The sequence below is a fragment of the Brassica rapa genome, chromosome A05, assembly GCF_000309985.2.
Source record: "Brassica rapa cultivar Chiifu-401-42 chromosome A05, CAAS_Brap_v3.01, whole genome shotgun sequence".
In the NCBI taxonomy this organism is placed as follows: domain Eukaryota; kingdom Viridiplantae; phylum Streptophyta; class Magnoliopsida; order Brassicales; family Brassicaceae; genus Brassica; species Brassica rapa.
Genome location: NC_024799.2, coordinates 20595941 through 20608591, shown reverse-complemented (window position 1 = coordinate 20608591; position 12651 = coordinate 20595941). Strand labels below are relative to the sequence as shown.

Below are 12651 nucleotides of genomic sequence, written 5' to 3'. Positions count from 1 at the left end.
TTATAATTTCTTTCAAATATGCTTATCTTTTTCTTTTTTATTATTCAAATATGTTTATCAGTTATGTACACATGTATTTCCTCTTTGATATATTTCAAAATCATTTTTTTATTGATATGATTTTTAATTGGGAGAATTTGCCAATTAGCCAATTTGTTCAATTATGTTCTTAGCATTTCCAAGTTACCGGTGACAGAGAACAAATCATAATGTTGACGAAAACACATGTGACCAGAAGAATTAAGGTTGAAGATGGACAATCAATAAATAACTACTATGCTCAATTAATTATCGTTAACACTTATCTTCGATAAAATTCAATTTTTTAATTTATTTTTTTTGCTACGACCAACATATTAGATGTTTAACTCTCCAAAAGATAAAATAGAAACATAGTTTACTAAGGAAGATGATAAACGATGGGGAGCGATGCCGACAATATTGTTCTCTATGTACAAAACAATAAAATAGAACATTCATAAATAGTACAGAATAAAAATATTTTGTTTACAAGTGAATTAAAACATAGTATATAATATAGTACAGTTTAATGAAATTATCGTGTGTTCTATTTTGATTTTTCTGACATTGGTAGGCACACATGTCGGCATTCTAGCTTTGTTGAAGTTTTTGGTGCTGTCGAGGACCCCCTCCGGTGGCTCTCCTCACTCGATTGTTGGGCAATCGATTAGTCTCTCTTGCAACCTTGGCGCCTCTGTTTTGGTTTGAGAATGAGATATTATAAAATCATAATATATAATATAGTACAATTTAATGAAATTATCGTGTGTTCTACTTTGACTTTCCCGACATTGGTAGGCACACATGTCGGCGTCCTAGCTTTGTCGAAGTTCTTGGTGCTGTCTAGGACCCCCTACGGTGGCTCTCCTCACTCGATTGATGGGCAATCGATTAGTCTCTCTTGTTTACAAGTGAATTAAAACATAGTATATAATATAGTACAATTTAATGAAATTATCGTGTGTTCTATTTTGTTTTTTCCGGCATTGGTAGGCACACATGTCAGCGTCCTAGCTTTGTTGAAGTTCTTGGTGCTGTCGAGGACCCTCTCCGGTGGCTCTCCTCACTCGATTGCTGAGCAATCAATTAGTCTCTCTTGCAACCTTGGCGCCTTTGTTTTGGTTTGAGAATGGGGTATTATAAAATCATGAGGGTAAAACATTCTTAGCTCGTGAAGGGTGTCGCATTATTGTCTCTTTTGGAGGAACTGCGACCTATTGTAACAGTATTCAAGAAATTTCGTATCACTGTCCCTTCTGGTGTAATTCCAACCTCTTGTTGCGGTATTCTGTCCTTGTCGAAGGCATAGTTGATTTTCTTCGAAGTCCTGACAAAATAAATGGAGGTTACCAATACCGGGTTTCCAAGAAAATAGGGTTTTTGCTGAAAACGAAGAATGACTCAGAGTTTATGTTGCCCTTTACGGTCCAACTGATGAAAGGCAGACTATTAGATACCAATAGTTTTCCTTATTTTTGTTATCAATGTAGGAACTTCTTGATTGTTTGCCTTTTGTTATAAACACACATGCAATGCTAGTTTCTTTATAGTTTCTGCTCCTGAGCTTGTCTTTGCATTCTGGAAAATAAGAGACCAAGTAGAGTGTTGAGATCAATCTAGCATCTCTAGCACCATGACTACTAGAGAATCAACTTTGAACTTAGAAGTACATTGAGACAGAGTAAATATCCAGTTTAGCTTTGGTTAAAGAAGCGACATCAACAGATGTACATGACATCTGAGAGTTGAACTGGTTGAGAGAATAGATGTGCGGTGCCACAATCTGCGTTTGGACCAGTTGGAATCATCACGTTTACTTCTAATGTTCCCAGTTTATTATCAATGTAGGAACTTCTTGATTGTTTGCCTTTTGTTATAAACACACATGCAATGCTAGTTTCTTTATAGTTTATGCTCATGAGCTTGTCTTTGCATTCTGGAAAATAAGAGACCAAGTAGAGTGTTGAGATCAATCTAGCATCTCTAGCACCATGACTACTAGAGAATCAACTTTGAACTTATAGTACATTGAGACAGAGTAAATGTCCAGTTTAGCTTTGGTTAAAGAAGCGACATCAGAGAGTTGAACTGTTTGAGAGAATAGATGTGTGGTGCCACAATCTGCGTTTGGCCCAGTTAGGAACGTTAGGGAATGCATTATTTCTCGCCGTTCTTTGGTCACCATTCATAACCTAAAACAATACTAAAACCCCACCCTACTCGGTCTATTTCGGTTCAAATACTTGGTTTACTCTAACCAAACCAAATTAAGTGATAAATCCATTCCTTACTAGGCAGCGGTTCGGTTCGTCCAATTAATTTGGTTCGGGTAGTTTGGTTTTCTGTTCAATTTCATTTTTAATTATTTATCAAATTTAACCGAAGTATTTGATTTCGTTAATACTAAGTTCAAATTCAAATAATTTTGGTTACTCTTGGATAATTCAGTTATCTGATTAGTTCGAATTTGGTTAAAACTAAATAAATTTGAAAACCAGACTAATCGAATATCAAACCAAACCGATATCCAATTTTTTTAACCAAATTATTGCCAAACTGAACTGAATTCATAACAAAACATGAACTATAAACCAAAAATCTGGTTCAGGTCAAAATTCCAGCTCTAATCCCAACTATTAAGAATGATTTATGTCATGGCATGATCTACAAGAGAACCTTTATTTATCTCGAAACCAAAAGTCTCAGAACCAAATCCAAATCTCCAAATCTAAAATTCATTCAAATCATAAGTCAAACAAGAACCAAACAACAATAAGCATCACCAAAGACAATACTAAACTGAAAATAGGAAACGCATAAGTCAAACAAACTGCAAAACAAAAGAAACACTACCACCCATAACAATAATCTCAAATTCTCAAGCCTCTCTCAAACCCACATTTTCATTACTTAATCTGCCTCAGCATAAGCTGTTTCGAGATGAGCTTGCTCTGCTTCCCTAACTTCTTTCTCAGTCTTCCTTCCTTTCTTCGACTTGTAGTAAACACTCATGAACGTTCCCACAGCTCTGTACTTCTTGCGGCAATGCTCGTACAAGTCACCATCAAACATCCTCCAGAAACTCTTCTCATCAAGCTCAGACACCGCGTACTGAGGCTGGAACCCGCCGTTCTCTATCAGCCATTTCTCCATCTTACGCACAGCTTCAGACCCATCAAACTCTTCACCTCTCAGAACAGGACCTGGTGCGTAGTACACTCCAACGTCAGTGTACATCTGAGCATCTTCCGTGTCTCCTTGTCTCTTCTCGTACTCAAAACCTGCCTCAGGGTAAATCTGCTGTTTGATCGGTGCCTTGTAGAGTTTGTGTGGGCATAGCCAAATCGGATACACCTGCACAAAGGATACAACAAGTTTGAGTGACGAAACTAATATTAAATATTGTGGTTTTGGGCCTAAGAGGATTACGGGCTTTTATTTTACCTCCATTTCGCGGTGGACCCATTCGAGAGCATCACCAACTTTGTAAAGAGGAACAAGCATGTCCTGAATCACATGCATATCATGGTAATAGTTTCTGATAGCTTCACCTTGAGTAGCCTTAAGAAGAGAGACCTTTGGAGGCATCAACCAACCAAATAAGAACCTAAACCAAAACTGATCACCAAAAGGAAGAATCAGCTTCCCTTCCCAGTACAAGCACCTCGTGTGCCTATGGTAGTACTCACGAGTAGGAATATACTCAACAAACTCTCCCTTCTTCAGGGCGGTCTGCGCGTGCTGGTAGAACCACGGCTTGAACCACCACCCCACGTTGTTGATCTTGTTCCCTTTCTTCTTGGCCTCTTCTTTAGACGCGTATGTTCCAACCATCATCACACCTTCCGTCGGATTGTAAACCATGCCTTCAACGAAGTCAGGGATCTTCGACGTGTCACCATCTTTGGGCGCGAATGAGTCCATATAGCCTTGAGCTAAGGTTTGTAGATCTCCTTTAACCGGTATGTAAGTGAGTCTCATGTACTCCTTAACCGGTATAAGCTTGATCTCAGCTGCAACAAGGAGCCCGAGCGTTCCTTGAGACCATGGGATCGCGTAGAAGAGATCAGAGTACTCATTATCCTTCGTGGCACGGACAAGCTCCCCACCAGCTAGAACAATCTCGTAAGCCACGACGGTGTCCGCAAACAAACCGTAGAGGTGAGAGCTTCCTTCGATACCGTAACCGTTGATGAGACCACCAACGGTGAGATCATCAAGCTCAGCGACGACAGCGAGAGAGAGGTTCATGGGGACGGTAGCACGAGAGATCTGTCCCATGTTGACGAGAGGCTCAACTCTAGCGATCATCTTCTCCTTGTTGATCTCTAGAATGTTGCGGAACTCCCCCAAGTCGACTTCGAAGTGTCGCGCTCTCTTGTAGTCCACGTTTCGCATACCGACGGCGATCCACGGCTTGCGCGCGGTGCAGACGAGTCCGTCCTTGGCCGCGTCTCTCTCCTTGAGGCGTTTGATGACTTTGGCGACGTTCTGGTCGTGTTCCTTGCGGCGTTTCTCGTAGGATTTGGACTCTGACCACATGTCTCCGAGGTAGATAAGGAAGTAGAGCGTGGCTGAGATGGGGAGGACGACGAAGATGACGATGATCCATCTGAACTTGACGAAGTAGTCGACCCATGTCTTCTTTCTCTTGGGCCTTACGAGCGGTGCCTGGAGATCAGACATTTTTGAGATTCCCTCTCCAACACTGCATCAGAACAAAACAAATCCATGGTTAAGTAAACAAAAGGATCTTAAAGAAATTTTCAGATCCATCACTGTACAACAAACCATAAGAATCAAAATATGAAAATACACATATATATATTATACATGCTTGTGTGTTTGAGTGATGAATGTGTAAGGACTATAGTGTGGGCTCCATGGAAATAATGGACTACTGAACACAAAAACAACTAGGCATGAAGTTATATGCTTGTGGAAAGGACAAGGAGAGAGAAAGTTCTGGGATTGGTTCTAGTCGTTAGATCTACGTATCTAGTCTTCCTACAAAGTAATTAAAAGAATGTTGAGCAGGTTCAATTTTGCTTGAAGTTGGAAGACTGAGACGGTTAAAAGATCAAAATTCACATGGTTCACACTTGTGGTATGTAGTGAGCTATCAACAGAGTACGAGAGATCTAAGGAAGGAAAAAGATGAAACCAGAGACTGAGAGAGATAGAGAGTACCTGAAGAATCCAAGGGAGGAGATAGAGAGAGAGAGGATATTGAAAGTGTCCGGACAGTGAGAGAGAGGATTGTCTTTATAATTCAAAAAAGGTGATTATAGCCAGCCTGACTCACGTGTATTATCGAACAAAACAATTTGATTTTTCCATTATTTTATGATTTTATATTTAAAAGTTTTATATTTTAGTAAAAGATTATTAAATTAATATCAACCAATATTAAGAAAATTATGCCATAAATTATTATCTAAATTTATACTATGTCTTGATGGTTTTTTTAATTTGTAAAAGGCAAAATATCCAACAATTTGAAAGTTCCTAACAAAGTTAACTCAGAACGTTGATTGAGAAAAAGATAGAAAGTATATATCTTTTTAATAGTTTTTATTTCCCATTGGTATAAATTATAACAGATATAAAAGTTTACAAAGGCTGGAAGACATGTATCCAATCAAGGAATTTATATATGTCAAATTAATATTTTCTAAATGCATTTTTAAGAGTTTATTATATGAAAGTTCCTTTCAATAATTTCTAGTGAAAAAGTCCTACATGTTTTTTTAATGTCCCTACCCTAAGCATATGCTTGCTGATCACAATGAATTAATGATATCCATTTTTTCTCATCAGAATTCATATACGAAAATTATTGGTAGCATTATAAGTGTCTGCATCGTAACACGATGATTTTAAAAAGGAAGTATCGTGTAATTTGGTGGAAAGGCGATCAATAAACATTTCTATAGCCAATAATCTCTTACTAATATCTGCTAAAAACTGTTCAGCTGATTTAGCAAATAGAATAAAACGCACTTTAACTTTAACAATAAAATCATGAGCTTTTGGAAAATGGCTACACTTTAAAGTAATCAACTGCTCAAAAAGTAATGGTTTTCTTTTATTTTTGTAACCAAAAACTAATTAATTATATGAAATATGAAAAGGTTTACAGGGGTGATTGCACGTTTGAGAACGATATACAGCTCTGGCAAAATCTCGTAAACTATATCTAAAAATATGCCAACTATTACCACTCATGTATTACAACTCCAAACCATATTTTTATATAAATAAATATTGGAAACTTTTAATTTGACGTCGGTAAAATTTCATTCACGCTTCAAGCTTTTGTTTCCTAGATCGTATTTCATGTTGAATGCATATACATATAGACAAATTCAGAAACTGAAACTTTGCTTGGGTGGTTGTAACTTTATAAAAGCACCAATCATTTTTAACTGAAGTTTTATTTTTCAAAGATTGGTCTTGCATGGTGTACAAGAAATTGTGAACACCAATGTTTACGTTACAGAAATCATTTTTTTACAGCAGCAATTTTGTTTTTATGTAAGCATCCAATACAGGACATTACTATTTGGTCCAGTGCCACGCAAATAAACCCATGCGTTCTCCATCGACAAAGAAACGTCATTTTCCAATTTAATTCTACATATTAATTTCAGATCACACTTCCATTCATCAGAGCGACACATTGTGATTTGTAAAAAGATCGGAGCGCGCATAATCACTAAATAATGTTTCAAAATCTTTCTGTTCATCCTTTCAGTCTTATAGTTGTAACTAAAAATTTTAAATTACTATTTACGACATTAAAGAATCAGTGAAGTACTGAAGTTGAAAATGAAATAAAATGAGAGTAAAAGACAAAAGAGAACGGAGAAACCGAAGAAGAGAGTTTGGGAAAACAAACCTATAAGCGAGGACTGTCCACCACATGTGCCTGACGTGATCTCAACTCCTTCACGTGACTTCTCTTCCTCATATTTGGTAATATAATCATATCATCTCTAGTCTCCATTTTTCTCAACTATTAATCACTTTTTTTATATCATGTGTTTCTGTTTTGTTTCTGTCACTTAGACTTAATTTAATGCACCCACGATCCCCTTGTTATTCTATATGTTTGATTGCATATATTCTTTTAATAAGTGTAGATCTAATTGCCTCTTAACGTGCAGTTAATTAGCATGATATATATATTATTGTAAGTTGTGGTCTTCAGTTTAACATTATTACATAATCTATGATTCTAGCAATAACAATCAATGATTCCAAATCCAGCAGGCCAGCAACATATCTTCAAGTGTTTGTGGCTTTTAACCAGACAATACTACTACTACTACTTGCACTTAACACAACTGTTAGGCAAATATGTTATACTTAAGATTGAGAAAAAACTAATTACTTCTCAACTAAATATACAGAAAATTAGATTAGCTATCTGAGAATCATGTAGAACTTAATGATCCTCCTAACATGATCTATCAAGACAAAGATAAGAGCCAAGAAACCATTCAAAAAGAGAGAAGATTACCTTGTTTATACTCTTGCTCCTCTAAGCACATCCCTGGCAGAGTATTACAGTTGTTGTACCTGAAAAATGGACAAAACTACACTGGAAAGCATTATTACGACTTCCATGTGTAAACTTCCACAACACATTTACAGAAGAAACAGAATCGTTTACTTGTAGAAAGAATAAACTTTATTTGAATGGAGAATTAATTTTCCATGTACTATATAACAAACCACTGGTATACACGTTGATTCACTGTTCTAAGAGATTGTGTGAAATATATCCTAAAACTTTCTGCCGCCAATAAGTGCCCCTCTTCTAGTGACATGCATACAAATGGCATTAGAATGTAAACACAAAACTGAGACTTCGTTATAAGCCATCTCTAACGTCGAGAGGAGAGAATGAACCAACCTGCCATTAAATAAAGAGGCTTTGGTCAGTCAATCATCAAGGGGCACCAATGGTTGAAAACAGCAGAAACTGGAAGCTAGACTATATCAGATGAAATACAAGACTCCACCAGACCATTGATCAAATCACACAATCTTTACAGAACACTAAGTTTCTTATTATACATTGCATGCCAGGTTCTCAGTATCTTCCCACTTACAGACTTCGGTTCATTATTTTCAACTTACATAGTTTTATCTAACTGACAACTCTTTTTCGAGTTTCAAGTATTAATATGAAAAGCCTAAACAGAAACTATGCTAGCTTTTATTCAGTGAAAGAATTGCAACTGATTCTCAACTATATGCAAAGACTTATCTATTCAAGTGAGTTCAACTGATATTGGCAACCATAGGCAGAACTTACAAAGTTTCCATTTCTAGGTTCAGAGACTTACTCCGGCAAAATAAATCGCTAGTGATCCATACAACACCATGTTACGGGTTGAAGAAACTTGAGCCGCCCATGTTAATAGCAACGAGCACCAATACAGAAGTGATTACACTGAACCACAGCAATGCTAATCCTGAAAATAGAAAGCTTAATAGTTTTAGACCAAGCAACCATGGACGCAAATCATAATAAGACCGAGCCTCGATATACCTCCATCATCAACGGAGCTTCTATCAGAACTCGGGGTTTTCACTTCCAAATCTGATATGCCTCCATTGCCAGAATTGTCCGGTTGAGACTTTGAGTCCTCCGTAGCCTTTGAGGGTACTGGTGGCACGCTTGCTTCACCTTCATAAAGTTTGTTCCCAGCTTCTGATGAAACTATGCCTTGAAATTCCTCGCTCAAAATTAATGCAGACAGCACATTCATAAACGACTCTGGACCAAGATCATCAGAAGGAATCTTGTCACGCACGAATGAGCTAGGTTCTTCGGAATCCGACATTTCATCATCGGAAGCATCTGCATTAATGGCTTTTGCATTGCGTTTATCATCTTCTTCATCCTCCACGTATGCTTTGTATGTAAGACGCAGTAGTATTTCTCCAGCAGATCCCTTTCCAAATAAACTCCAACCGCCTTGCAGAACAACAATTCTGTCTGTAGGAACCGTATCTGGTAGTGATCCGAGGTCAACCTAGACGTATAATAAGGTTAGTAATAAGGTCATGCAGACAGCTAATAAGGTTAGAATAAGCTTATGCAAACAGCAAAAGTAATTAATTCTGAGATTCTCGGATTAGGCACGCAACCAATGGGTTGATATTGACAAGTATCAGACCAGATGCTGAGTACTCAAACTGCAGCATCAACATATAAAACCCCTTTAATTGATATATTGTGCAGAGAATAAGGGGATGTAAGTGCGTTCTTTATGTTGTTATTAAACAGTGTAAAGAATTACAGAGAAGCCTACATTTAGCAAACATAAGAAAGCATGACATAGAAGTAAAAGATCATCATCTTGAGAAATCATTTCAGACAACATATCAAGCAGTTCTTATGCATATTACAAACAAAATAAAAGGAAATATATTTACCTCTCCAGTGCCAATAGCCATATCGGCGAATCCAAGACAGTCATTGACTTCAATTTGTAACACTTGTTCTCTAGGATTTGAAACAAGGAATTGGAAGTCCTGACAAATATTTATGATACAGAAATATGCTACACAGTTTTAGCGATTTGACAAAAACTAACCGACCACCAGAATATGAATAAGCCATTGAGATATATAAGCACTTTACCTGATTCCAGATTGGCTGACCAGGAGCCCCAATCACAGTAGTTTGACTATTCTTCTTACTGCGGATAACTTGATCACCCATTCGTAAAATAACATATGGATCCGTTCTACCTATTACAAAATATAAAAAAAAAATGTTCTCAATGGAGGAACAAGTAAAGTGATGAAGAATATGTGATGAATGCATAAATAGAACTGATTTTTGTTGCTCCACGTATTCGAATGAACCTGGCGTTATATATATATCGACACTAAAATAACAGACTGCCAGAACGTAATCAAAGGACGAAGAAGGAAAATATGGAGGGAATTCAACTTACCAGAGAACATGTATGGGAGTTTCTGGGCATTTACAAGAGTAACAGACAGTTCCCCAACAAAATCCTTGTTCCCTTCCTGCATGTCTCCAGGTTTTATGTCTTCTGAAACAGGTCCAACAGCTTTTCCTTTCTGGAAATCCAAGACAATTTTCTTTGGCCGGACAAATAAGCGAGGCAAATCTTCTGTCAGCAGTTTGGTCAAGAACCTGAAAGAGGTAAAGTGGGAAAAGGAGGGAAGAAACTGATATATCAAAACCTTGAGGAGAGCGAACAATCAACAGAGAGAAAAAGAAAGCTAAAATGAATAGCAGTATCAGATCAAACTATTCACAACTACAACTTAAAGTATATGCTCCTAAAATTCACAGAAGAGAAGAACAAAAAACAGTTGGCTAAAGGAGGTTACGAAACCCCTTTCTACAACTATTTACCTCATCTAAACAGGAAACAGCTTTCAAGTACTAATCACTTATACTAATGCAGCATTGAACCCAGTGGTTGAAAAATGTGCAGCAAATAAGATGCATGAAGACAAGCATAGTAGGACTTACATGGATAGAACAGGAATTCCTGATGTTATCATCCGAAGCATTCATGCAAAAAGAAGTAAAATTTATGAGCAATTACTCATGTTCATATTTTCAAAATTAAAGGAAATGCGCTTTGCACATTATTCAGCAATAATTGATAGCATAACATGTCCACATTTTATAAGATCAACAACTCAACGTATCACTAAACAAGAGATTGCGTATCTACTCTTAAAGAAGATACAAAAAAGATGTGAATGAGATTACGAGAAAGTATCAGATAATCATGATTCACCCATACCCATTAGATTAAACAATCGGAATGGTGCCAGCTCAAATTTGATCTTCGGAAGTGATACAAATGCCCATGATGCAGCTCCAACCCAAGGCGCTGACGGTATCAATCTTAACTTAACCCAAAGCTCACCGTCGATGTCAAAATCTCGTATACCAACTGGCACAACTACTGGGATGATTCCAAACTTTAAAGTGAGCATTAACAACATCCGAGCACCACCAGTATACCTAAGACCAATCTGGTACCTATAAAAAGAAGAAAAATGACAGCATAAGGAACCTTGAACTGAGCCGTGAGCAAACCGTTTACGTATCCAAACCCAAAATGACAGAAAGTTCATTAACCATAAGTGTATTGAAGCTTCGGTGACTAACAAACAACAACTGAAACCAACAATGCCACCATTTGATCCACTTGCACAATACATTGAGTACCTTAAAGCAAGTAAGAGTAAGCAATAGCACCCAAAGGTATGAAGAACTTACTGCAAGTCATTGACGCGTCTTGACGTCCTCCTCTCAACATTTCTAACAGACAAAGGCTCATCCCCAAGCGAAAACTGCTTGATCTCAACTCTCTTAACATAATCAGGCTTCTTCAAGTCATCAATCACAGGCTGCAACAACCCAACGAGCCAATTCTCAATCCCACCTCTGTAAACTTTCCAGAGCTTCACCAACACCATGTTCACCCACTCCACCGACTCTTTCCTCTGCAAATCCTTCTCGAATGACGGCGAGGGAAGCTGCGCCCACGGCCCGGCTCTCTGTTGCCTATCTTGCCTCCGCCTCTTTCTCCACGCCCAGAGCTTGTCGCAAACAACGCCAACGAAGAAGAAGAACGCGAAGAGACCAATCGCGTTGCGGTTAATCGGCGGGGAGGGGATGGGGTGGATAACGCCAAGCTGAGTCCTGAGCTTATCCACAATCGGATCTTCTCTATAGTTAGTGAAACTGCTTCGCCCACTCTGAATCTGTGACGATGATGATGGTTCTTGTTCGTCTTCGAATTCATTCGAGAACCGAGCAACCACAAGGCTCCTCGCGACCTTTCTCGCTGAATCCCCGCCGGAAACAAACCTCGAGCTCGCATTCGTGACCTGAACTCTGGTTTTCCGGCGGAGAATCCGCCGCCTCGCGAATCTATCGCGGAAGAGAATCAGGCCGTGCTCGTTGGAGCAAGGGCATAACAGGCGGCGCGAGACGCTAGCGTGAGATAAGAAATCGAAGCTAGAAGATTGTGGAATCATTTATCAATCGTCTTTTTATTTCACCGGAAGCTCCACGCAGGAGAGTCTAATTGACGCATCTCCAGAATAGCGAAGGTCTCTCTCACGGTAAATATGAACAGTGAATAGTGTACGGCAGTGACGACCGTTTCTCCCTTAGGGTTTTTTCGGTGAATTAAATTCAAAATCGTGAAGGATTGCAAAAAAAATAGCGACGATGATGAATACAAGAAGATGAGAGAATGCTGAGAGATGGAGAGAGAAGGATAGAATTGGCAAGTGATGGGTTTGTTTGTTTTGTAGTTTATGCGAGAACCAGAAGAATATGCGAGACTATTAGGAAAGCTGGAAAAATACCAGTCACGGCTAATTTTTATGCGCGTTAAAAACTATTTGTGGGAGATCGTTAGTCCACTAGTTTTACTAAACAAATATTAATACTTTTCTAATAAATTTGAATTTTAGAAAATATGATTTTTTTTTTATCAATTATGCAAATTAATAAAAAAAAAATTTACTATGGTATAAATAAAACTTATTAGATATAATTTTTGATAGCAAAATTCTAGTGTGATGCAAATCTAATAAATAATG

The 12651-nt window shown here is 37.9% G+C and overlaps 2 protein-coding genes across 3 annotated transcripts; both read right to left on the bottom strand.

The window, feature by feature from the left end:
* Nucleotides 1-2734: 2734 nt before the first annotated feature.
* On the bottom strand, nt 2735-5346 carry LOC103869418 (delta(24)-sterol reductase). 2 transcript variants are annotated; one of them, XM_009147492.3, is made up of 3 exons: nt 5212-5346; nt 3466-4729; nt 2735-3375 (listed from the first exon to the last, which is right to left on the bottom strand). In XM_009147492.3, exons 2-3 carry the CDS (start codon nt 4705-4707, stop codon nt 2932-2934), a joined length of 1686 nt encoding a protein of 561 aa, XP_009145740.1. In that variant the 5' UTR covers nt 4708-4729; nt 5212-5346; the 3' UTR covers nt 2735-2931. The 2 variants fall into 2 exon arrangements, with proteins under 2 accessions (XP_009145740.1, XP_009145741.1); XM_009147493.3 differs by lacking the exon at nt 5212-5346 and adding an exon at nt 4855-5088.
* Nucleotides 5347-7694: 2348 nt separating this feature from the next.
* Nucleotides 7695-12417, bottom strand: LOC103869417 (tricalbin-3). Its single transcript, XM_009147491.3, has 9 exons — nt 11315-12417; nt 10833-11074; nt 10553-10571; nt 10002-10207; nt 9683-9792; nt 9475-9573; nt 8585-9071; nt 8379-8507; nt 7695-7942 (listed from the first exon to the last, which is right to left on the bottom strand). The coding sequence occupies exons 1-8, from the start codon at nt 12076-12078 to the stop codon at nt 8419-8421; spliced, it is 2016 nt and encodes a 671-aa protein (XP_009145739.1). The 5' UTR covers nt 12079-12417; the 3' UTR covers nt 7695-7942; nt 8379-8418.
* Between the last annotated feature and the right edge of the window lie 234 nt (nt 12418-12651).